The 23,041-nt window shown below is 44.3% G+C and overlaps 2 protein-coding genes across 3 annotated transcripts; one reads left to right on the top strand and one right to left on the bottom strand.

Moving 5' to 3' along the window:
- Positions 1-2,625: 2,625 nt before the first annotated feature.
- LOC110977069 (allatostatin-A receptor-like) lies at positions 2,626-5,661 on the bottom strand. Its single transcript, XM_022230871.2, has one exon. The coding sequence runs from the start codon at positions 4,561-4,563 to the stop codon at positions 3,448-3,450; it is 1,116 nt and encodes a 371-aa protein (XP_022086563.2). The 5' UTR covers positions 4,564-5,661; the 3' UTR covers positions 2,626-3,447.
- A 2,770-nt stretch (positions 5,662-8,431) lies between these two features.
- Positions 8,432-23,041, top strand: LOC110977129 (C-type mannose receptor 2-like). 2 transcript variants are annotated; one of them, XM_022230976.2, is made up of 26 exons: positions 8,432-8,621; positions 9,045-9,080; positions 9,350-9,556; positions 10,742-10,924; positions 11,247-11,417; positions 11,706-11,878; positions 12,003-12,163; positions 12,518-12,696; positions 12,966-13,013; positions 13,417-13,609; positions 13,940-14,064; positions 14,431-14,541; positions 14,782-14,910; positions 15,309-15,466; positions 16,043-16,169; positions 16,670-16,858; positions 17,425-17,667; positions 18,386-18,412; positions 18,684-18,794; positions 19,014-19,133; positions 19,314-19,484; positions 20,238-20,489; positions 20,779-20,952; positions 21,174-21,292; positions 21,678-21,867; positions 22,200-23,041. In XM_022230976.2, exons 1-26 carry the CDS (start codon positions 8,585-8,587, stop codon positions 22,469-22,471), a joined length of 3,906 nt encoding a protein of 1,301 aa, XP_022086668.2. In that variant the 5' UTR covers positions 8,432-8,584; the 3' UTR covers positions 22,472-23,041. The 2 variants fall into 2 exon arrangements, with proteins under 2 accessions (XP_022086668.2, XP_022086670.2); XM_022230978.2 differs by lacking the exons at positions 8,432-8,621; positions 9,045-9,080; positions 9,350-9,556 and adding an exon at positions 9,892-9,956.

Raw genomic sequence — 23,041 nt, 5'->3', positions numbered from 1 at the left:
CCCATAATTAGCAGGATGTTTGCATGATCTGCCTAGAATCCAGATTCGGCCGATTCTGCCTTGATTAAAAATGCAGTCACGTGATGATTTTCTGCTCTCCACATTCATGGCCGCATGCGTGCACGACCAGCCTCCATACTTTCCGTCCTCCGATTCCTATACGCTGGATCGTTGGTCACACCCAGAGCTCGCTTTCTAGACTCTGTTCCCCAGGCAACGGTCTTTTTTTATTAATACACCGCCGCTTACTGGATCAGCCGTTGCTTGTATCTCTACGCTGTGTCCCATTTTGTCGTATTGGCTGTACACTTTCACGCTAATGGTGTAGAGTGTTATCACACGCGTCACGCCGTCACTTTTTCCCCAGTGTAATCTTCCATGGCCGGCAGGCGGTCATGCATCCAGCGGGGTTGGTGCCCCTGAAGACATGGTGGCATTCTCAAAGAGAAGAAAACATCAGCACTGCCGAAACGGGCTTGTGTAATTTGAAAAGGGCAATTCCTAAATAGGCAGTGTCCTTTTTCCAGAGAGAATTTACTGTCATGCATCCGTCATCACACGAACCATAGCATGATGAATGATAGTGAATCATTGTAATTACCGAAAATGGACGAAAACGAGGCAAACAAACCCCAAATGTTTACCATGAAATATCCGTGTCCAAAGAATGTTTCACAGAGAGACGGTGTTGTGTCTATATAATTATATCTCTGTGAGAGCTATAAGGAAAGATTATGATAGGCCTATACGTGTCACCCCAAAACGGTTCTCCATGCATCGAACGATAAAATCCGTTTTAAAATTGTATGAAATTCTCCTGTTGACAAGGTAGCCGGCAAAGGAAATGCTGCAGTCACATAATTATTATTAATGGAAGAGCTCTTGCAACATCCGCGTGTCCATTTGTGCAGGCTGGTCACGCGGCGGGTGCCACGGGGCGCCATTTCACAGACGAGACCCGGGCAGGCGAGAGGACATCATGGAAGCTCGTCTGGCATATGATGATTATTAACAGAAGCATGCCGTAGACCCTTGACCAAAATCCCATCTCTTTTAATGACACGTCCACGGCGTCCACTGACATTTAGGATGATAAGAACCTTTCAAAGTTGTTGTAGTGTTTTGAGTCATAACAGTAAAACAGACGTCGAATAATACGATTCTTTTCCTTTCTGTCGGACTTAATGACTGACCGCAGACCTACCATTCACTGGTTCAGCTTTCGATTTTGTGCTGTCTCAAACCGGGATTAAGAGCGATGTGTCTTGTTTCTTGACGGTATTAAGGTGATGGTTACTTGTAAACCAATCCATGGTCGTTCGCTGGCGCATTATACATGTACCCATGCTCATTTCGCGCAAGCCATCGCCAAAAAACTCGCCCTTCACGAAATTCAATATAAATATTTACCCAACTGCTCGTTGTAAGACAATGCTGATAGCAGTCGTGACTTCAACACGAGAAAGTATCATCAGATTGCTGTAACATCGAAGGAGTATGGCTTCGGTCCAAAGGGAGTTCACTTGACATGCTTGATTGATTAGGCCGATAAAATTTGTGCACGAATACGTCTAAGTGCGTTGATTGCATACGATGCACTAGGTTTATGCGTCATCCGGTTAGATACACAGGTTCAGGTGGGGCGATAATTGTACATTAAGACCAGGGCTGAATTTTCCTGAGGGTACTTTCCCACGGGCTGACAAAAAGTTTGGGGGATGAGTGATTTTTTTCTGCAAAGAGTGACAGAAATACCCTTTTTTGTAATTAATTCACCAAGTGAGGCAGAAAGAGTTGGGGAATAAATGCGTTTACAAATTGTCTTGTTGAAAGTACGCTGTGTTAACAGGTCGCAGCACCAGGCCAGTGGCTCATGGCATGATTGTTGACAGTGACAGCATAAGATGTGATTCCCTAGCGATAATACGTGTAGTTTCGAATTTTCGAACATCAAAACATCAGTTTGTATTTTGTTTTAAAAGTCGGGAAAGTCAGGGTAGAGCTGCTGCAGCCGATTTCCAAGTAAAAAGGTTTTACTTCCAATTTTCCTCGTATGAACGATTTTCAATATCTGCGCGAGTGTACTCCTGATCTGCTGGAGAACGGCCACTATCCAATATGGGGCTGTGTGTAGCAGAAGGGTGCAGACCACTAATTCAAGTGAGAATTTCTGACCAGCTCATTAGCATTAAAAGTGCCCCCACAGTATCTTTTGAAAAAAGAGATTGTTTGGCCCCCAAAATGCTGAGATTGTGTAAATCGTCGCCAGGATCAACTCCCTGGGTCTTTGAGCTTTCATATGAGGGCAGAAGGGCTGAAAACTACGGTTGAAAAATGGTCCTAAGTGCCCGAGAAAGTTGAGGGTTGCCACTTGAAAAATGGCTGCAATCAGACTTCGGAAAAATCACTTTTGGGGGGGTGATTTTGTTTTGTGGGAATAATTAAAAATGTAATTGGTTAACCCACAAAAAATTGAAAAGAAATTGAAAGATAAGTGACCAGACAAGAATTTCATTTGTGTTTCAGAAATCTCAGGGATGTTGGCGTGCATGCTATTGGGCCCTGAACGGTGCTGATTTTACACTGTTTTCAATGGGGCTTGAATTAGTGGACTGGACCCAGAAACATCAGGACACCGCACGAAAAACGTGTCTCATAAAATGGGACAAACGTCATTTCCCCTGGAACAAATAAAAACAATTTTAATGGAGCCCCATGACAAGACAGCTTCTTTACTCGGTTAAGCTTTGCAATTCAGATTCCTACTTGGTAAATTAGTTAATAGTCCATATGACATCAAAGACAAACATTCAAAGAATGTTGTGCTCGTCATCACACTAATGGTCTTTTTCTCTTGTCAGGTCGATGCACTCAATCCATTACCCAAAACTGACTCGACGAGACTACGCAAAGAGCAGTGTTTCAAGGGATCCAAGCAGATAAAAACATATGCACGCATGTGTGTATGCATTTCAAATCAAAGCCAACAAATGCTTAATATAGGGCGGTTGTTATTTCGTTGAAGATGTTAAATCAACATCCGTTGATTTTATTTGACAAATATTGCATAACATTAACAGTTTAAAGGGTAGGATTTGCCATGTTGATTTTCGCGACAAAAGCTCAAAATTCTCCCCAATAGCGGTAAGTTACGTGATTTGCGTCTTCTTTTAAGTTATTACACATATGTCGAAATTTTAAATTTACATTTGCTGTCACAATAGATGACATAGCTGAATTTCAGTTACGGATCACTAGCAATTAATATCATTATCTCTATGGATTGCCAACTGTTACCACGACAATCAATGGATGCAGTATGAGGTTTTTTCTCGGATACAGCTGCATAATGTAGCAACATGGTTTCGTTTAGATCTACGGATGCATGTGTTGGACAGGTTTCGGCCAGCAAATGTAGTTAAATTTGATGAAAATCGACTGTACACTTCAACAGACAGTTTTTTTGTATCGAGGCATCTTCCTGGCGTCATGGAACCCCTGGGTGGTGGAACTTATGACGTCATGGTCATGGGAGTGGCTTGGGCACGGTGAGGGGGCGTTATGGGCCTGATTTCGGCGCAGACAAAGCCACAGACCTCGTCTGAAATCTTTGTAGCACATGGCGTATATGAAGGGGTTAATGCACATGTTCACCAGCGCCACGACGACGGTGAATCTGAAGAACATGCCGCTCATGTTGACGTCACCTCCCATGTTGACATAGAAATATGTGATCTCATTCGGGCCCCAACACACGAGATAGGTCAACGACACCAGAAAAGTAGTGATAATAACATTACGAGACGCCTGCCGCACAAGGCGCCGTCTAGCCCCACTCCTGGGCATGTCTGCTTTGCGCCAGGCATGGCGGAGTTTACAGATGATGCGGGAGTACACGAACGCCATGATGCACAGCGGGATGACGTAATGGTCGATCAAAGAAATGAAGCCAATGGCGAGGCCCATTTGCACCGACGGCCACTGTGACGTGCACGTGCCATTAATGACGCGATTGGTCAGTCCCCAGCCTAACTCATGGATAGGACCTACAATCCATGGTATCACACAGATAAGCCTGGCTTTACGGAGTGTAAACTTGGATCGGTAGTAGAACGGATGGAACACGGCGACATGTCGCTCTATCGTCAGATACACGAGGTTGCAAGTTGAACTTGCACCCAGGGCCCAGATGGCGTATTCCGATAGCCACACCTTGCATAAAAAATCAGCGAAGGCTGGGTCGGAGGGTAGGTTCAACTGGGGTCCGAGGTTGATAACGACGAAAATGACACTCATAGCCAGGTCTATGGCGGACTGATTACACACAATCGAACTGGTAACATTCCGAAGGAACGAGGGTGAAAATATATAGACTAAGATAACGATACCATTGCCGATGATACCGAGCGTTCCTATGACGCCGTACACGATGAGAAGAAACACTGTCTGTGATGTAGATTCGTATGCAAAATTCTCGGTCGAATTCATAGAATCATTTATAGAATCCAGGTCCCTGACTAAACCAACACCTGTAGCGTTATCCATGTCTGAAATCGGTATCATATGGTACACGTTATTGTAGGCCTACTTCATCAATGCAGAGCCTGACCTACCTCGAAGCATTATCCGCTGAAGGTATCGTCAGTTTGCGCATGTCTATTCACTTTATATCGCTGCTCCATTCGGTCAGCAACCAACTAACATGGCGACTCCGTCACCACCCAAGGATAACGCGAAATTACATCAGGGGACGTCACCTTAAAAGTGACGAATTGCGTTAATGATAAGGAGCCTAGATCACTCTGATCTCTGGGCCAACGTTTGCCAACCACTCACCAGTGACGCACGTGATGCGTGGCTATGTTGACTCAGTCGGACGCGCCTCCAGAGATGTCGCACGGCCATAACGAATTAATCCGGTAGTCCAACCAAATCTTGTTTACCGCGACTTCAGTTCTGTCAATGCTGTCTGAATTTACCTTCCGTATGTGAATGTTGCCACATCGAGATACGGGCCGGTTCCAAGCACTTCACCCAAGGGAGAAAGACTCAGACGCGCTCGCTGTCCGAAACAAAACAGCTGGCGTTGACGATGCGGAAGACGCATCGTGATATCAATCAACTCGTGAAGTGAAATTCGCCCACCTCCATTTCCCATTAACCTTTGCCTTTTAACGGGCCTCTTTGACTTGCATTCAGCAGCTCTTCCTCAGTTGACAACAAGAAACCAATATTCACAGCGTGCATTAAAGGATACAAGTCGCTTTCCAGTTGGTTAGGTCGTTGGAAATAATGTTGGTGATCGCTTTGTGTGGCTAGCCTATCGGACGTACATGTACATACCACGGACGCCTGTTACAACCCCAATTGAAAACTGCCACGAATGAAGACCGCGCGACCAGACTTAAATGTCTCAGTGCTGTGAATCCAGTCTCTTTGTATGATTTTCACTGTTTCTATTCCTCCCTGTCGCACATCGACGTTTTTCTCAAAGGTCTCAAAGTAATCAAGTGCGATTCCAAACAAGAAAACTCATTTTTAAACCACCCTGCTGCTACCATGCCAACGGAATTGCGAGTGAACACTGTTTTAGGAAGCAAAAAAAAAAACCCTAATGTGATTTCGACAGCAAACTTGAGCCCTTTGGACCTGTGTGCCTCGATGGTTATTTTGTAAAACAAATTTGGATTCCTCGTTTAAACACGGGCCTCTGGTCTGGTGAAACGTAATATCATGCTCTTGTATCGCATCGTTATCAAACACCGGCAAATATCCGAGTTTGTAATTAATTTCGTCGTAGTGGTAAGCGAGAGTATCAAAATGAAGTGGCGATTTGACACTAAGTAGTTCTGCTGTCATTTTTTCCCACTCAAATTGCAGATCACCATTGGCTCCTGCTTGTCCAGTGTGTACACTCTTTATTGTTTTGTTGGGTGTGGGACCACTGACGCCACTCGAATTGCCGTGATGATCTGTTATAACGCCACGCCGATCACCAAATACTTTATTCATAATGGGGGATTGCACTTCATGTTTTCAATGGTTCCTTGAGTGTTAAAGGAACTACATGTATTACCAAGTACCAGCTGCAAGGGGTCCGATTTTGTGCGGGGCTATCATACAACAGTTCTTTTGAGTCTGTCAGGTTTTGGCAGGGGAAGCGGCCGATTGCATTCCATTACACCTGTGCAGGAAAATGATGGGTTTTCGAGTCCCGTGCAAAGACATAATCCTGTAGAATTCACATTGGCATAAAGGGACAGAGCAATCATCCTTGAACATTCTGCGATGATATACGATCATACGGAAATGTTTTAGGGACTGACGCAAAAGCACGGACGCAGACAGTCGGCAAAGTTAGGTCAGGTTAATTTGGCCGACTACGTCTGCGTGAATCGTCACAGCAGGCCCATCTACGAACACATACAGACGCTGGCGCGTAAAGTATCAAGGGCCTACAACGATGTCACTTTCATTGAGTGCCATGCGCATGTTCTCCCTGACTTGGAAATGAAACTAAATTATCCTCAGAAAAATTGTAGACCTTAAGACACACAACAAGCTGAAAAACCAGTTCCGTTTCAAGAAAAAAAAAATCAATTTTAGGGGATTTTAATGACGTCATAAAAACGTTTCTGTAGCAGCTGTCTAAGTCCTGGCGTTAGTTTTTTATCATTGGTTACGGAAGCAATAAAACTTTGAGCAGACGGTACCCCCTCTGCAGTTGAAAAGAGCCATGTTGGTGGAGAGTGTTCATTTTGGTGGTAGCGACGCGGTCGCAGCGCGTACACTTCATAGTCGTTCGTGAACCAACGAAGTGCAGTACCCACCGAAGGAGCCTGCGTTGCAGTGAAAATTGCGCCCTCTCTTGGTGCAGCCGGAGGCTCTTGGCCTCCAACCGAAATATTCAATCAGTGTTGTTTGATCCAAATGAATCCAAACAGATTTAATTCTTCCCTCACAAATACCTCAGACAGTTTAACACTTCCTATTGGTGAGGAGCCCGTCGCGAGGACGTCTCCACATGGTTGACAAAGCACCGGCTCGCTGATAAGTAATAAAAATACTGTTCCGGCGTCACATGAAATAGACCTGTGGGAAATTAGGTCCCGTTTTCTTTTCACAACGCTTGTGTTTGCGCAGTGGACGCTGAGAATGGACGCTGATGATGTCCTTCGCCTGCGTGTAAGCTGCAAGTAGGGACCTTATCTGGCCTTTAAAGGCATGCATGGGCGTAAATCCTGGGGGTATGAGGGATAATAGCCCCCTTCGGAGGGGGGAGGCTACTAGTGAATAACCCCACACGCGCGCGCCCTCACACAAACTGTTTGTGGTGCGCGAGAAAATCAAAGCGGATTGTGAAGAATTTTTCACAATCTAACAATCAAGATCACTCTAAAAAGGGAAAACAATTTTTAAAAAGCCATAAATATGTCATTCTATAGAGTCATAGTGTCAACCCCCCCCCACCCCAGCTTTTCAAATTTTCATTGCAGGGCAAGTCATCCTCCCACAAACCTTACCCGCCCCACCTCCATTTCCGGTATCGTAAATTTACACTGCTGCTTAATTAAAAGAACAGCCAAGAGCATTCCCTCAATCCGAGGGATCTCCTTCAAGCGATGTACCCCAATCACTCAGTGTTTTCGTATAACGGTCCGGTGCCCTGAATCATTATAAATCTCTAACGGAAATTTCCAAGTTCTTCCTGCCATAAATTCTCCCCGGTGCTTGAAATGTCCAGTGATTGGAAACCGTGGGGCGCGCGCAGCATCCATTGTATCCGATGTTAATACTCAACACGATTAAAAATTACTCGACTCGAAATTAATCAAGCTGCTAGCTGAATTCAACGTCCATTACCTTGCGTCTCTTCAATAATTTTAAAGGAACAGTCCTCCTTGTGTCTCTCTTGCATATCAACAGCCCAACTTAGTTGGATAATGCTTTGAAAGGTGGAATTTGATCAAGTGATTGAAGTAGTGTTCGTTTATTTTACTGTGTCACGTGCACGATGAGCATTTTTGTGGTCCTTATTTTTTTCTAACTAATGTGCATAGCACAGTTCATGTACATGCAAGACCAACCTGGCGTATGGGTGTTTCTCGCGTTTACATGAATGCTGGTTCAAGAATCAGGGCATAGAAAGTTGAAGCAGTCTGAAAATGAAAAGTTGGACCATTGTTATACCAAATTTGTTGAACGAAAAACTAACACATCATTAAAACTAACCATACGACGGTGAAAAGAATATTTGGCACTATACGAGACATCCATTTATTTTTATCTCAACCCTTAATCCTATCGATTTCCTTCAGCGATTTTGGTTTCTACCCCAAGGGTGGTACTTCTGTTGTTCCCATCCTTCCGTTTACAGTCCTCGTAGCGTTAGGGGGGCAAAATCGATTTTTGTGCGCTTTCTTCTCTTTCACGAACGTCGTCCTGTCCATCCAGTAGGCACTACGAGCCTGTGGCTTTGCGTCAAGGAAAATCGCGGAAAGGGACATTATAGACGACATAAACTGTCGGAAATTGGCTCTCCTCTTTTTCCTCTCGGTCATTTCTTCATCCTTGAGATGTAATTATGAAGAGGAGGGGAGTAAAGCCTTTTTCTGTAACAAGTAAGTGATTCGTTTCTCAATCTTTCCCAACAAAACTGTCCACTGTTGACTTCCAGCCGAGCCTGTGTGCAACCTGATGTATGGTCATTGTTCAAGATGCAGTGAGAGTTTGTCTTCCGCTGTAGTGTAAATCCCGACTCGTTGGTCGGGTCTCTCGTAAAATTGGAAGAAAACAAGGAAGAAAATGTTGAGTTTTAGGTTAGAACGACCATTTCCGATTGATTTATTCGAGGAAAACCAACGGATTCAGGTAGTGAGTAGAATCCCGATTCACATGCTGACCTGAGCGGGATGTGAGCCCCAGCCGGCGCAGGGGTGTGGAAGGCAAATAAAGGTACCAACCGCTGTGCCTAATTCGACTATCCAGCTATTTAGAAGAATGATCATAAATTCCCGAAATAATCCAATTCTTTTGGTTGACAGGGTTCCTGTTGTTATTGGCGCTAACCACAACATCGAGTAAGTAGCTGTTTCCCCTTTTGGAATAAGTTTGAATTGAATGAAAGTTATCCTGGACGAAGAAGCCCTCCCAAGACAAAAAAGGGAAATTATCGGGGGGGGGTTGCGTCGGTCTACCAGTACATCTCTATGCTTTTGACAAAAAAACCCACAGTTTTCGAATTGTTTTTGTTATCATTGTTGTCGTTGTTTTGTTGATGTTTTTGTGTGTAACTATAAAGAGTTTTTTCAAAGTGATGTTTTTAGCAGGAAGGTTTTGTCGTTTTTAGATGGCATGTCACAATGCCGTAAGAACTGGAGCCAATATGGGACACAGTGCTTCTACGTCAACACTCAACATCTAACCTACACCGATGCGAAAGCCGCCTGTGAATCCTATGGCGGAGGGTCTACCATTGCCAGTATTTCCGACAGTGGTGTAAACAGTCACATATACTCGCTGATATCAGGCATTTCAAGCTCTAAAGCTTACATAGGTGAGGTTTATGTCTTAATTAATTAAGTGTTCGAAGTCGGGGTTCACACTTTCATAAATAAATAAATAATAGGCGTGCATCAATCCTACTTTTAAACTCGAAAACTCCAAAACCTCGGCGTTGTCCTTTCAAGGTTAAAAAGGAGAGCAAAACCGAAAATAGCATTTTTCTGAACCACAAATTTACCGTCTGTTACCGGATTGTTATTTTTCCCCGATCGAATCTTAGTTTGCCTGTGAGCGTCCTCCGCGAGATCTTATGTCATTCATTCAATCGAAAGAAGAAAACTTCTTGTTTTGTTTCACGAGAGAGGGCGCTCTTACAAGTGTAAATGAGAGCCAGCCGCGCGAAGCTGAAAATGAGGCTTAGTGCTTGCATGCTGTTCGCCTTGTTGAAATAAGTAAGTTTTAAAGCTAGTCCAAAAGTTTAAGAACACAACGATTTATGCTTTACCCAACTATAGGCTTATTAACGTTTCATCTGCTATTTGTTCACTGGCTTATCTGTCAGTACTGGCGCAAGGCCTTTCGTGTTCGTCGAAAATCCCGAATAAAATGGATTCCAAGCATACCAAGGCTCCGTCGATATGCTCGATGAGACCTCCATAATGTCGTATCATTGTGTTGGATATCGAGTCACTGCAAGTCGCAAAGCAAATTGTCCAAGTTATGGTTATACCGTGATGATAAAGATATATAAATAATTTGTGAAATAATTTTACGGCCTTTTTCAAACATTACGCTATTTCTTTTCATGCATGGCTGCTTTATTGTCATGGTTTGTTTTTGGCCACTTACTGCCTACATCATGCTTTTTAGGCCTAAGCTTTTTTTTAGGCCTTAACAGTGAAACATTAGTTAGCATTATCTAGCACTATAGCTGGAGACATGACCCTGTGCGCCTCGAGCAGAAGCGCCCTCATCATCGGTTGGAAAGAGCCGTGTTGGTTGGGAGTGTTAATTTTGCTGGTAGCCATGCAACCGTAACGTGTGCATTTCATTGTTCTTGAACCAGTGATGTTCAGCTCAGGCCAAAGGAACCTCAGTTAATGAGAAAATAGCGCCCTCTCTTGGTCTGGGTCTAGGCCCGTAGCTCAAGACATGACCTGAATAGCACTAGATGTTTCTTTAGCGAGCCTAACATTAAGGCTAAGTAATTTTGTTTGACATTTCCGTTTCGCTGCAGCTTTCCAGGATATTGACAGCGATGGGTCGTGGATTTGGGAAGATGGTGCCAGCGTATCCTACACAAACTGGAACTCTGGGGAACCTAACGGTGACCATGAAAGAAACTGTGCCGGCATGTACAAGTCAAACGGACGGTGGGACGACTTCTCCTGTACAAACCAGATTGCGAGCGTCTGCAGAAGTAGGTCGAGGCCTATTAGACGTCTGTGACTGAATAGTCCACCGGACCCAAGTGGCAAAATTAGGGACCTTGTGTCTGTACAGTCACGAACGTTAGCATTGACGTCTGTAGGCTACGTATTGTAAGTTTTTCGCGTGGTAACACACGTGACACAGGGAGGTAGGAACGTGACATGCATGATGTGCATTGGATGAAAACTGATCGTTCCCCTACCTGTATCTTTTGGGCTCTTTTTGTAGCCATTTGTAGGTATCCATGTTCAGCCCCTTGTTGAGACCCACCTCATATTGAACTTTGACCTTTGTCCCCAACCCTTCCACAGCCATCATCCAGTACACGGCTACGACCACCGGCTGCCCATGTTCATTTGATGCCACGCGCAACGACTGCGCTTGCTGCTACAGCGGAGGTTGCCACTGTGGTGCGGATTACGCCGATCGCTGCGTTGGCTGCGGCGGGGATTGTACGTCCGACGAAGTGGAACCGTTGGAGGGTAAGGCCACACGGCCAACAGATTTGGATGATTCAGAAAATTCCAGTTGGCCATGAGTATCTTCAGTGAAGCGTGAAGTAACGCTTACAAGTTAGTCAACCCTGCCGACTTGAGTTGGACACATCAGATTATTTGACTTATCTGTCATTGGTCAAAATCCTTCCTTTGTCGGTGTGCATTGATTCTGTGATGTCAGTCGTTGTTCGCTGCATGTCGAGTGTTCCTGCATTGGTAGGATGTACATGTAGAGCGCCCTCTGTTGAGAGATGTGTTTTGATTTCTTTGTAGAGTGGACACTCGTTTTCAAGCACATACGTTCCTCCGGGATCAACATCCGTGACCTGTGGCAGGGCGGGGACACCTACAATGATGGCTCAACCGATGCACAGATAGTGACCTCCACCTCTGCCCACTACAAGAGCAGCACGGCCAACCACTACGACACCAACCAAATCCAATACGTGAGTAGCTCAGATATTCTAGACCAAGTGGAGTTTTTATAGTTACCACACGACGCCTCATGTTCATTGTTAAATAAAAAGAAACAAAAACCATCTTTTCAAACTTTGCATTTCTTTCATGCAGGTTAAGCTGGCGTTCTACACCTCTGGCGGGTCAGAGGTCATGTCCATGACCTTTAACGCTGCAAATACCAATAAGAACTCTTGGTTTTCCTACGACGCTCTTCTCTATGCGCCGTATTCAGACATCTATACTGCAAGCAAAGGATTCTTCTCAATGGATGGGTGTGCTTACAGTTTTCATTTTGAAACTGTTTCAGAAACCACTTTGAGTTCCTGTCTAGAATAAACACAGCAGGACTCGCCTTGGACTCGTGAATTCAGCGTGAAACAATTCGTTGCATCAATTTTCATAACCAAGAACATCATTTTTTGATTTTGCCATCATACGAATTGTCCGGAACAAAACTCCTTGTTCTGTTTGACATGTACTTCATTTTACGCATTTGAGATCAGTTTCCACGTTGATAGCGTTTTCTGGTAATCTTCCCGGTGTCGGTTTGGTTGCTCATCCAAGGTGGCAATTGAAGGGATAAACTGGAAATAAATCCAACAATCGATGCGGTCGTTTCTCAACAGGGATTACAATGTTCGGAGGTGTTTTTTTGCGTGTTCATACTACAACGGCTGTGGGGGTGACGCGGGCTGGGTGATGATTAAGGACACGGGCTATGCCGGCCCCTGCACCTACGACAGCTACTACAACTATCCTTACTTCACCTACAACACGGCCGGCACCCTGCAGGCATTTCAGAGCGGTGAGTGGCCAAATTATCCGCAGACTCACCCTCGTGCAGGTCATACTCCGTGCCAAATTCTCGAGCCGGTGAAATGTCAGATTTAAGGATTGAAAGATCGGGATTTTTTTTCCACAAGTGATGGATGTGCGTGGGTTGAGTGTTTTTGTTCAAAGTGAGTAATGTGTTTCTGAGTTTTCCGTGCAAAATCTGATTTGATAATTTTTGTTGAAGTTTGTTTGATGACTAGTGGTCTGTCAGTTTGTCACCTTGTTTTTCTTTCTGTACAGGACATTTTGCCTTTCCAGAAATCATGGCAATTTTCTATAAGTACTATGGTAAGAATTTTAAACTCATTTCTTCCTTATCTGAATTCGTTTCCTATGGAAGCCTGGAAGAGCCACAATTGGTTCTTTTGTATTCTATCTTGCTTTGGCGAGTTACTATTTCACTTTGTCAAGTCACTATCTCGCTGAAGTGAATTATAATTAAGTACGTTGAAATATGTTGAAGTTCTGTCTCGCCACAAGTTAGGATATCCATGTGACAATTTGATTTTTCGCTGCAGTGAGCTCATCGCCTCAAACTTTCACTACAATTTTTTGGTAGAACGTTCAGTTGTTATTGTTATGCTTGAATGGCTCTCTTGTCTTGCACTTTTGCTTAAAGGAATTCATGCATAGACAAGACTTGGACAGTGACTCCAGTCAGGCATTTCATGGCTTTTCATTTCTCTGGCAGATACCTCGACCAACCAAGGCATTTGTGACGATGACTGGGACTTGGGCAACAGCGGGAGGTCGTGCTACCGGGTGGTGGACTCGACGGTGACTTGGCAGGATGCCCTGGATGCCTGCCGCGGTCTCCGTAGCAATGCCGACCTCGTCAGCATCGCCAATGCCGACGAGAATGCTTTTGTGCTGACCATGTCGCGGTAAGGAGTGAGACAGTGGGGTCTTTGAAGAGGAATTTGCCCTTCAGTTGAACATATGTTTACTTTTCAAGATTCTGAAGAATTTCTCTTCCTGTTTTTACGCTTTAACTATTTGACTGTGTTTAATAATATAAGATATAACAGTAAGCCAGTAACCTGTCATGTGCTCCCCCAAATTTCTGTCTTCACGGTAGCTTGTTTGTTGGTGGTTTGAGTTTCTTTTTAAATTTGTTTTCAAACATGTGGTCTGATTTCCAGATTTTTAACATATTTTATTCTTGTTCACGATCCTCCATTAATGAAACGGTTGGGAATCGTTGGATATTCAAGCCGGACGTTAACGTACAACGAATACTGGATCGGTTTGAACGACTTTGCCGTAGAGGGGACGTGGGAGTGGTCGGACGGCACCTACAGCACCTATACCAACTGGGCGTCGTCAGAACCCAACGATTGTGAGTTATTTAAAAAGGGAGTACTTTACAGTACAGGGGCCTAGCTGGGATAATGCCATGATGGACCTGGCCTTTGATTCAATCCAATGTCATCTTCAGGCCCAGTGTCCTGTTTTAGAAGCACTAGTTTAAAACCAACCCAGCTTCCTCTTAATCCTGTTCATGAGTTCTTTTGGGAATGAAAATGCTAAAAGAAGTCCAAATTTGATATATTTCTTATTAATGTGTGGGATTCCTGTCAAAGGAACATCAACGTTTTATTATTTCTTATTCCGTTCTTAATGAAATAGTGAAATCTTACTCTTAAGGTCTGGGATTTCAGTAATCAATCATCATGTCTGTGTTTTTTCTTTTTTTTTCCCCCAGCAAGTGGAAAAGAGCACTGCAGCGTGATCCGATGGTCGACTGATGGATCTTGGAACGACGCAAACTGTGCCAACAGCAAACGCTACATCTGCGAGTATCCGCTCAACGTCAGTAAGTGAAGAAAGAGGTTACACAAACAGAGCACCTTCATGATTGGCCAATTAGTGTTAATAGCTCATACCCATGGTAGCTTGAGAGTTGGTGGGGGATGTAAAAGTGATCATTTCGACACTTTTCAGATCATCCAACCCGACCGGACACAAAAAAAAACAACTTCACATAGAAGGCATGCACCATGTTTTATCATTAGTTGTAACTGCTTCTGTTTTCCTTTGTTTGGGCCAAATCCAGTCTCTTGCGCCGAATGGAAACGCCAGGGTTATACCAGCAGTGGTTACTACACCATCGATCCGGATGGGCCAGCCTTCGGCAATGATCCATTCCGGATCTACTGTGACATGACCTCTGACGGAAACACGGGTAAGACCAACTCCGGCAAATCTTGCCGTTTTTGGATTTAGAGGTGTGATATTTTGCAATCTGCTCCTGTCCATCCGAAAGACTCGAGCCCCTCTGAGAATATTTCAAATCACATCAACTTCAATCCACTCTTTCTATAAGTTCCCATTCTCCTCAATCCGTACTAATTTGATATGTGTTTCCTGTTCAATCGATCTGAATCTTCACCGATCTCAGAAGAAACACCTGTCAACTCGATACCCAACAACAATTTTGGACAATAAAACTGTCCTGGCTCATATTGAGCTGTTAACTTGTTCTGGCTTAATATTTTTTGTTTTGGGTGCTGCCAAGCACTCATGCTTGATGTTTTTACTTCATTGAATTCCTGCAACTCTTTCTCTTTCGGCTTGTCGTAGGCATCACCGTCATCAACCACAACCAGGAGATGCGACAATGGGTTAAAGGTTATGAGAGTTCGCGGTCCTACATCCGGTCGCTCAGCTACCAACCCGTCAGCGTTAGCCAAGCCTCGGCAGTGGCTGACATCTCGGGCGAGTGCTACCAGCACATTAAGGTATCTAGACCCAGCTGGTAGGAAATCAGAGATGATTGTTGGGCCGTGCTGTACACGTATTCGTTTCTTTAGCAACAACCAGAAGATGTGAAAGCCACCGCGATCTTGTGATTTATCTCTGGCCTCGTGATAATGGCCCCACTTCTGGTCAAAATTTTTAGGATTTGACAGCTTAGAAAAGGGGGGGGGAGATGTGGTTGCAATCTTCGTTATTCCGACTTGAGGCGTTGCTGTGATCTCTTGGTAGAATGTTGTTATTTATCATACTGCTCTTGTTTTGTTGACAATCACACTTTCTTGCTTTTGCTGACCAGCATGCAACCAAGGCCCTCGTCGTATTTTTCTAAACACCTCTGAAAACTGCACAGAACACATTGATGCTCATGTGACTTACCTAGCGTGAAAAAAGTGGCTCTTCTTGAAGTGTAAAGACTCTTTTAAACTGGATTCTTGTTGATGGTTTTCTTGACTGTTCCTCTCACTTTTGCCACGAAGAACCACAAACCCCAAAGTAAAGTGAAGTATTCACTTCGATACATGCACTACATTCCTTCCAATCGTTTTTTTTTTTTCCAGATTGAATGCTATGGCATGAGCATGAACTCTGGCTACCACACAGCCTGGTACACACGAGATGGTTCCATGGCCACTTACTGGGGTGGGGCGCCCTCTAGCACCAGCCTCTGCGCATGCGGGTATCAAGGTATGCTTGAAACGGTGACCCCAATCCAATAAAAATCCATGAAAATTGTATGGCACCCCCCCTCAATAATTAATTCCAATTGGCAGATTCTCGTGGTCGGATATCTGGGAACTTCTGTACATTATTGACTAGCACAAAAGGTAAATTTGCCCCTTTGCTGTCATGCCGACTGCGAGAAAAGAGCTTCGATTGGCAAATGAATCCAAAATCGATACATAAATGATGTATGCTGCCCGTCGGCATTTCACCTGAAGCATGAAATGCAGCGTTCAACGGATTTCCATTTCCCGCACTTTGTGAATTTTACACGATACGAGGTTGGCGAACAAGTTACAAGTCGGCAGAGTGACTCTGGCATCCCCCCCCTCAAGAAAAGGCCTTCACTACGCCCCTGCAGGGAAGTTTTTGCTGTAGTTTTCTTGTCAACTTGTTTACATTTTTTTCTGGTCACTTTTGCCATATTGTTGTCCTTTTACAATGTTTGTACCGTTTTCCTGCAGGTAACTGTGACGGGGGATATTCTCGCTGTAACTGCGAGGTGAACGACTATAACTGGCGGCTGGATGAAGGCTATCTGACTGACAAGAATGATTTACCCGTGACTGAGATCAGGGTGGGCGATACTGGAGACGGGAGCGAACAGGCGTACCACACCATCGGCGCGCTGTACTGCAAATATGACGAGAGTAGTAAGTGATCGGGGAAAATAGCATCGCTCAGATTTGGCCGATTAAAACAATGCTGGTATTTTTTTATGAATGGTTTTTCTTTGATTAATGGTTTTTATTGTAATCCTTATTGTAACTCTCAGTGCTGCCAATGTCGTGTTTTATTAATAAGGAGGGTTTTTCCGGATAATCATTTTGTCTCCTTTATATATAACAGGTTTTACCCTTACCCAACGTATATTACACACATTACATTACATTCGTCTCCGTTACATTGTCACCGTCAACTCCGGGGACATCTTCTTGTCATAGGAACCATCATCACTTTCATGTCAACATTCCCCGCACATCATCACCGTCACTTCCACAATACGGGCGTTTCACAATAGTGCGCCACCAAGAGTTTGCAACGCGTTGGCCAATCACAATGCGCGAAATCTGTCGACCCAATGCGCGTTTGGAAAGGGTTGACAAATTTCGCGCGTTATGATTGGCCACCGTGTTGCAAACTCTTGGTGGCGCACTATTGTGCATCGCCTGTATTGATATCAATTTCGTCAATATCCTATTTTCTTTCCGGTTTCCAGCTATTCTTACTGACAGAACCGACTTTGTTGCCACCGTGAACGCCTACATCAGCGGCAACAATCAGGAGACGATCACCAGCACGACAATTTCAAACTGCGCCAGCCAGTGCGTGGCACGCACCTCGTTCCTGTGCGTCTCGTTTGATTTCAATCTAGACACCAATAATTGCTACCTGAGCACCGAAACAGACGAAACAGTGGGTCTCTCCTATAGCACTTCAGCAGTGTTTTATAAACGAAAGTGTACGTAGGATTCTTGAGGTGTTTGTTTAGATTATGAGAAAGTCTGCTATTCTTTTGTTTGGAACGATTTGTTTGTGGGAAAATGGCTTGGAACTGCTAGGCAGAATATAGTGACAGCTGCCAAGACAAAATTGGTCAAGTCTATACCCTTTTGGACACCGTTCATGAAAAGATTTCTTGCCAAACAAAATAAACGGAGTTTGTAAGAATGAGAAGTCACAGTCAGATTCCACGTGTCGACTATCAGCAAACAATCTCAGAGTCCCCACCCGCCAGTCCACCACAGAATCGGAATGCGGACACTGGTCAGTGGGGCTAGCTCCCTAATCTCAAAATGGTCAAGTCTGTACCACTGCCATATCGCCCACTGACCCACCCATCGGGCATGGGATGCACCATGTCCAGCAGTGTCGGGGCAAGAAGCCAAAAAATAAGTCCCCCAAATTTGACACCTGTGCACAGGATGGGGTCCATGCTTGCACAAGCTGTCCTGAATGAACTTGAAACAGAGAGCAGATAACAGGCATCTCAGGATGGGCGGAGTAACACTTTTAGAGGGGAAGATAATGCTTTGCCAAGTTGAGGGCAAATTGTCGACCCGATTGTTAGGCGGGTTCTTAAAAGTCCTGACAGTTGCTTATCTTTTTTCCACTTTTCTGCCATCAATTCAATGTGAAAAAAGTTCCCTTTTTGCATTTTTTTATTTCTTATCGCGTAGTTCCAAGGCAGGAAAACCCCAACAGAGGTGAGTTTAGATTTGTTTGATGTAATGATTACCATTTTAATGAAAACGTTGTTCCCACAAAACATGAACTCTCTTGATCAAAGTGTCCAGATTTGAGACTTATACATTTGGCGCCATTACTTCTTCCTTGAAAGTTCAAATTACAATTTGGCATCACTTGATTTTCAAAAGAGAGCAAAGAAAATCCAACTTTCCATCAAAAGTCACACCTGCTTGTCACGAAGAGAGAACCAGAGTTATAAACACGGTTATACTTTTTCCTCCATTCCAGAGTCCAATAATTGTCCCAGTGGATGGGCGGAGTATAACTCCCACTGCTACTATGCGGGGGTCAGTTCGAAGACGTGGTACGATGCCGAGATTTATTGTGAGACAAACGGAGGTGAGCACGCTATAGTAAGCCTGCATTTCGTGAGAAATTACTTGAGAAATTTGAAGGACCCACGCAGATTTTGGTTGTCCTGGAGTTGAGCAGCCGCAGTGGGCCTCTGTCTGGCATTTATAGCGTAACGATAATTATTAATACAAACATTGCCAAAGGTTTCTTTTTAAGTGAAGCAAATTTTTTTAAAGGAATTATCGTCCACTGTTTTCATCTTAGGTGGCGCTTTGGTCTCTGTGGACGATGATGCGGAGCATGAATTCCTGACAAAGATAGGCCGATGGGCCAACCCTTCGACGGAGTATTTCTGGATTGGAACCAACGATATCGAAGTTGAAGGTAAAAATAAGATTCTTGCAAGGTGTTGTGGAACTTCCACAATGGCGACTGGAAAAAAGGCCCAATTCATACCACAGAGTCTCTGCATGTCTGGTGTTTTAAATCAACGGCTTCACTGACATGTCAGACGAATACTTGCTCGGTGATGGATATCTCACTTTGTGCTCTTTTTTTTTCAAGGATTGTGGGTAAATGTTGACCAATCAAACACCACTTACAGTCGATGGAGATCGGGAGAGCCCAATGGAGACGCCATCGAAAATGGCGTCCTGATGTCTGTGTACACCAACTACGACTGGATCGATGTGGGCGTGGACGGGACCTATCATTTCTTTTGTGAGGCTACAGTCGGTAAGGATATGCCTTTGTGGCTCGATCTCAAGCACAGCATTGGACAGACATCAGAATACCAGGGATTGCCTTTGCTTTCTTCCCAGCTGCCTCCCCGCTGGCCCACTCCCCCAAACTGTCCACTTTCCTAAGTTGTCTTACTTTGCTAAGGCCAAGACTTCCCCATATTCTACCTATACAGTGTCAACAGTTTCAAAGGTGACGGTTTCCTTATTTCCTCCAGATGAAGAGTGCAGATACTTTCTCCTTGCCTTTCATTTCTCACCACCCTGACTGGAATCCCATAGCGTCAATCTCTCCGTTTCTTTTGTCAGTTTCAAACCAACTAAGCAGTTTGTCAATGAGGTTTCAGGGCAAAACCAGACTCTTCTTGTCAAATCATTGAAAGAAGGTCTATCAGGATGCAAGACAACAATTCAAAAAAAATCGCCAATGCCATTTCATTTAACTGTGTTGGCTCGCGGATTTTTTCCTAGAGCTCGTAGGAAAGGCTTCACAACCTTACTGGTTTGGACGGGAAGTCTGTATCAAAGTTGGAGTCTTACGCTGATCAAGCTTATGACAGACTTGTGATATTCAAATTGGCATCCCCCGTTGCAAAAATTCCATCAACACTTTAATAAAAATCAATAAATTTATAAAAATTGACGGAAGTACCTGAACGATAAAACTCCACTATTTTACAAATGATGGTTGTTACAGTGCCAATACAAACCATGTTTTCCATTCTGTTCCGTGTCACCCCCTTCGCAGGTGCTAGCGCCATCCCTGCACCCACCACCCATCCCCTCTGCCCCTCGGGTTGGTTCCACGATGACCACAGCTGCTACTCCTTCTCCGGCAGCGCCACCAGCTGGGACGGAGCCCGATCAGCCTGCCAGTCCTCCAACGCTGACCTGGCCATCATCGACACAATGCGAGAGTTCAACTTCCTGCTGGACCTGTGGCGGTATCGATACTCCACCCAGCGGTTCTGGGTCGGGCTGACCGACTCGGCCAGTGAAGGTCGCTGAATACTTCAACCTTCCTCCTAGAATCCATTTTATCTCAAAGTCTCACTTACCTCAAATTACCTTGAACTTGCAAGATAGCTTATTCAAACTTTGGGCAGCTTCTTAAGTTCATTGAACCCTTGACTTTTATTTTATCATGAGAACGTCAGGCAACTCTTTTTACACCAAGGTAAACTTGCCACCATGTACTTGTTTTGAAGACAACTGATTGAACCAACTTCTGAATATCCCAAATCAAGGAAGGCGATTGGGATTAGTGTCTTGTTTTCCTGACCCAACAGGAGATTTCCTGTGGCTCAACGATGACGCCTTCTCACTGAATCCATCCGTGTGGGATACCGGCAGTCCGGACGACGCCGGTTCCAACGAAGACTGCGTGGAGTTCAACACCAACCGAAAGTTGAACGACGCAGACTGCAGCGCCTCCCTGTACTACATATGCGAAGATGATCTGTGTGAGTTGACTGTCATTATCGGCTGCCTTCCCTCGCACCTGTCACCCCTCTCTCCGCCCCTCTAACCCTAACTCTCCCCGGAATGTTTTTGTCTCTGTTCACTTCAACAGCATCTTACTTTGACTTGACTTGGACTCATAATTACGCATTATTGGTCAGATTCTTGAAATTGATTGCAGTCAAAGAAATGATTTGACAGTGGAATTTTTTTTTTTTCGCAGATCCTGTTGCGCGCCCGGAGAACTTTAATGTTGAGGTCAAAAGCACCAAGGAAGTTGAGATAACGTGGGACACGACGATGTTGGCTGGCGCCCAGGATCACGATATCGCAGGCTTCAGGGTATGTAGTGGCAGTTGATGGGTTTATCAGGAATGGCACCTGACTGCCCGACTGCACAAAACTTACTTACCTCTTTAACAGGAGTTAATTTTCGGCCACTTGTCTGAAGTTGTGCCTTTGACTTATATTTTGTCATTTCTGTGGTAACTCCATTGCCAAGTTGGATTTGTTTACAAATCCACAATCAGAAATACGTACTCTCAAGGTGATCCGCACCTACAGAAAAAACCTCATTTCCAACCGATTCACATTTCTCAACCGAAGAAAAAGATTTTGAAAGTGTGCTTTCAATCGAATTGTGGCCATTTTTTTACACAACTTGTACCTTATGATATCGAGGATTAGGGCAATCAATTCTTCAAAATTGTTTTCCTGTCAACTCTAGATCTATTATTGGGTGTCCGATCAAATGAGCGCCACCCAGGCCAACTTTTCCGTGGAAAGCAGCGTGCGACGCTATATCCTTTCAACTCTTATGCCCGGCATCAGCTATGAGTTCACACTTACAGCCTTCACCACTCAAGGGGAGGGGCCTAGCGTGGACCCCCCTGTAGAGGCTACGACTCAAGCCGCAGGTAAGTCAAGGAACCAGACAGGCTCTCCACACAGTCACATGCAAGCCTAGATTTGGAGTTCTAAAAGTAGGAACATCCCAAAAACTTACACAGGGACACAGTGACTACTTTCTGTTTACTTGAAAAGTGAGACTGGGTCATTTTCCACATTATTACTTACTTTCAACGTGAGACATAAGAAACCTAGAACCTTGTGCTTCCCAACTATGCATGATTTTCAAACTCATATTTATGACTGTTCATCTCTTACGCCTTACGCTGAGTAATCGTTTAACATCTAACCTTGCTTGAAGCAAAAAAAGTTATATTTTATCTTGCGTCTTGTTCACCAGTCATCAGGACAGACACCAGGCGTCTGAAGGTTTATGTCATCCAGAGAGGCCAGCGACTGCGTCAGCACGCCTTGTCTGACGTCCAGATGGCCAGCTTCTCACAGTGCACCAACGCCTGCACGGCCGATGAGAGCTGCCTCTCGGTCAACTTCCACGAGAAATCGCGCTCGGCGCTGAAGACGTGTGAGCTGAACGGTGACACCCACACCGGAAACGCCGGGGACATGGAGGCGGACCGCGAGTACATCTACGCGTCAGTGGAAGGGTACTAAACAAGTTGGCTCGGTCCCGCTCGGAGAGGAAGCTGACCTTGCATCGTGTTACCTAACAGACCAAGACTTGGGCCAAATCAGAATCAATCTGCAGACTCCCATTCTCGTGAAATCAGATTAACTGATCCTAGAGACTTTGTTGATAGAAAATGATTGCGGTGCCCTGTGAAACCTCAATACCATAATCATAATGTGTTGATTTGTCATCAAAATTTCTTCCTAAAATATGAATAATTTGCCTTCTTTTATGAAGCGTAGGTGTTCTGTTGAAGTTAGAATTTTGTAGCAAACTGACAATAAACCAAGTTATTAGCAAGAGTTGCTAATGAAAGCATGCTTTTCAATTAGAAGAAAATAAATTTTGAAAAATTGTGAGAGTTTTTACTTCGGATCATCTTTGATCTTGTCTCGTTTGACATTCAGTTTATTACTTTAACAAGCCTTGACTTCATTGTAAATATTTGTACGGAGTTTAGAAATTGGAAAGGTCTCCTATTTAGCATTAATTTTGTGTTCAATGAAAATTAGCAATGAATTGTCAGTGACTATTTAATAAAGAATAAGGAGATA

This window comes from Acanthaster planci, linkage group LG13 (assembly GCF_054643075.1).
Source record: "Acanthaster planci isolate LZ-2023a linkage group LG13, COTS_SCS, whole genome shotgun sequence".
Lineage (NCBI taxonomy): Eukaryota > Metazoa > Echinodermata > Asteroidea > Valvatida > Acanthasteridae > Acanthaster > Acanthaster planci.
The sequence above is the reverse complement of the archived record's forward strand: the minus strand, read 5'-3'. Positions and strand labels throughout refer to the sequence as shown.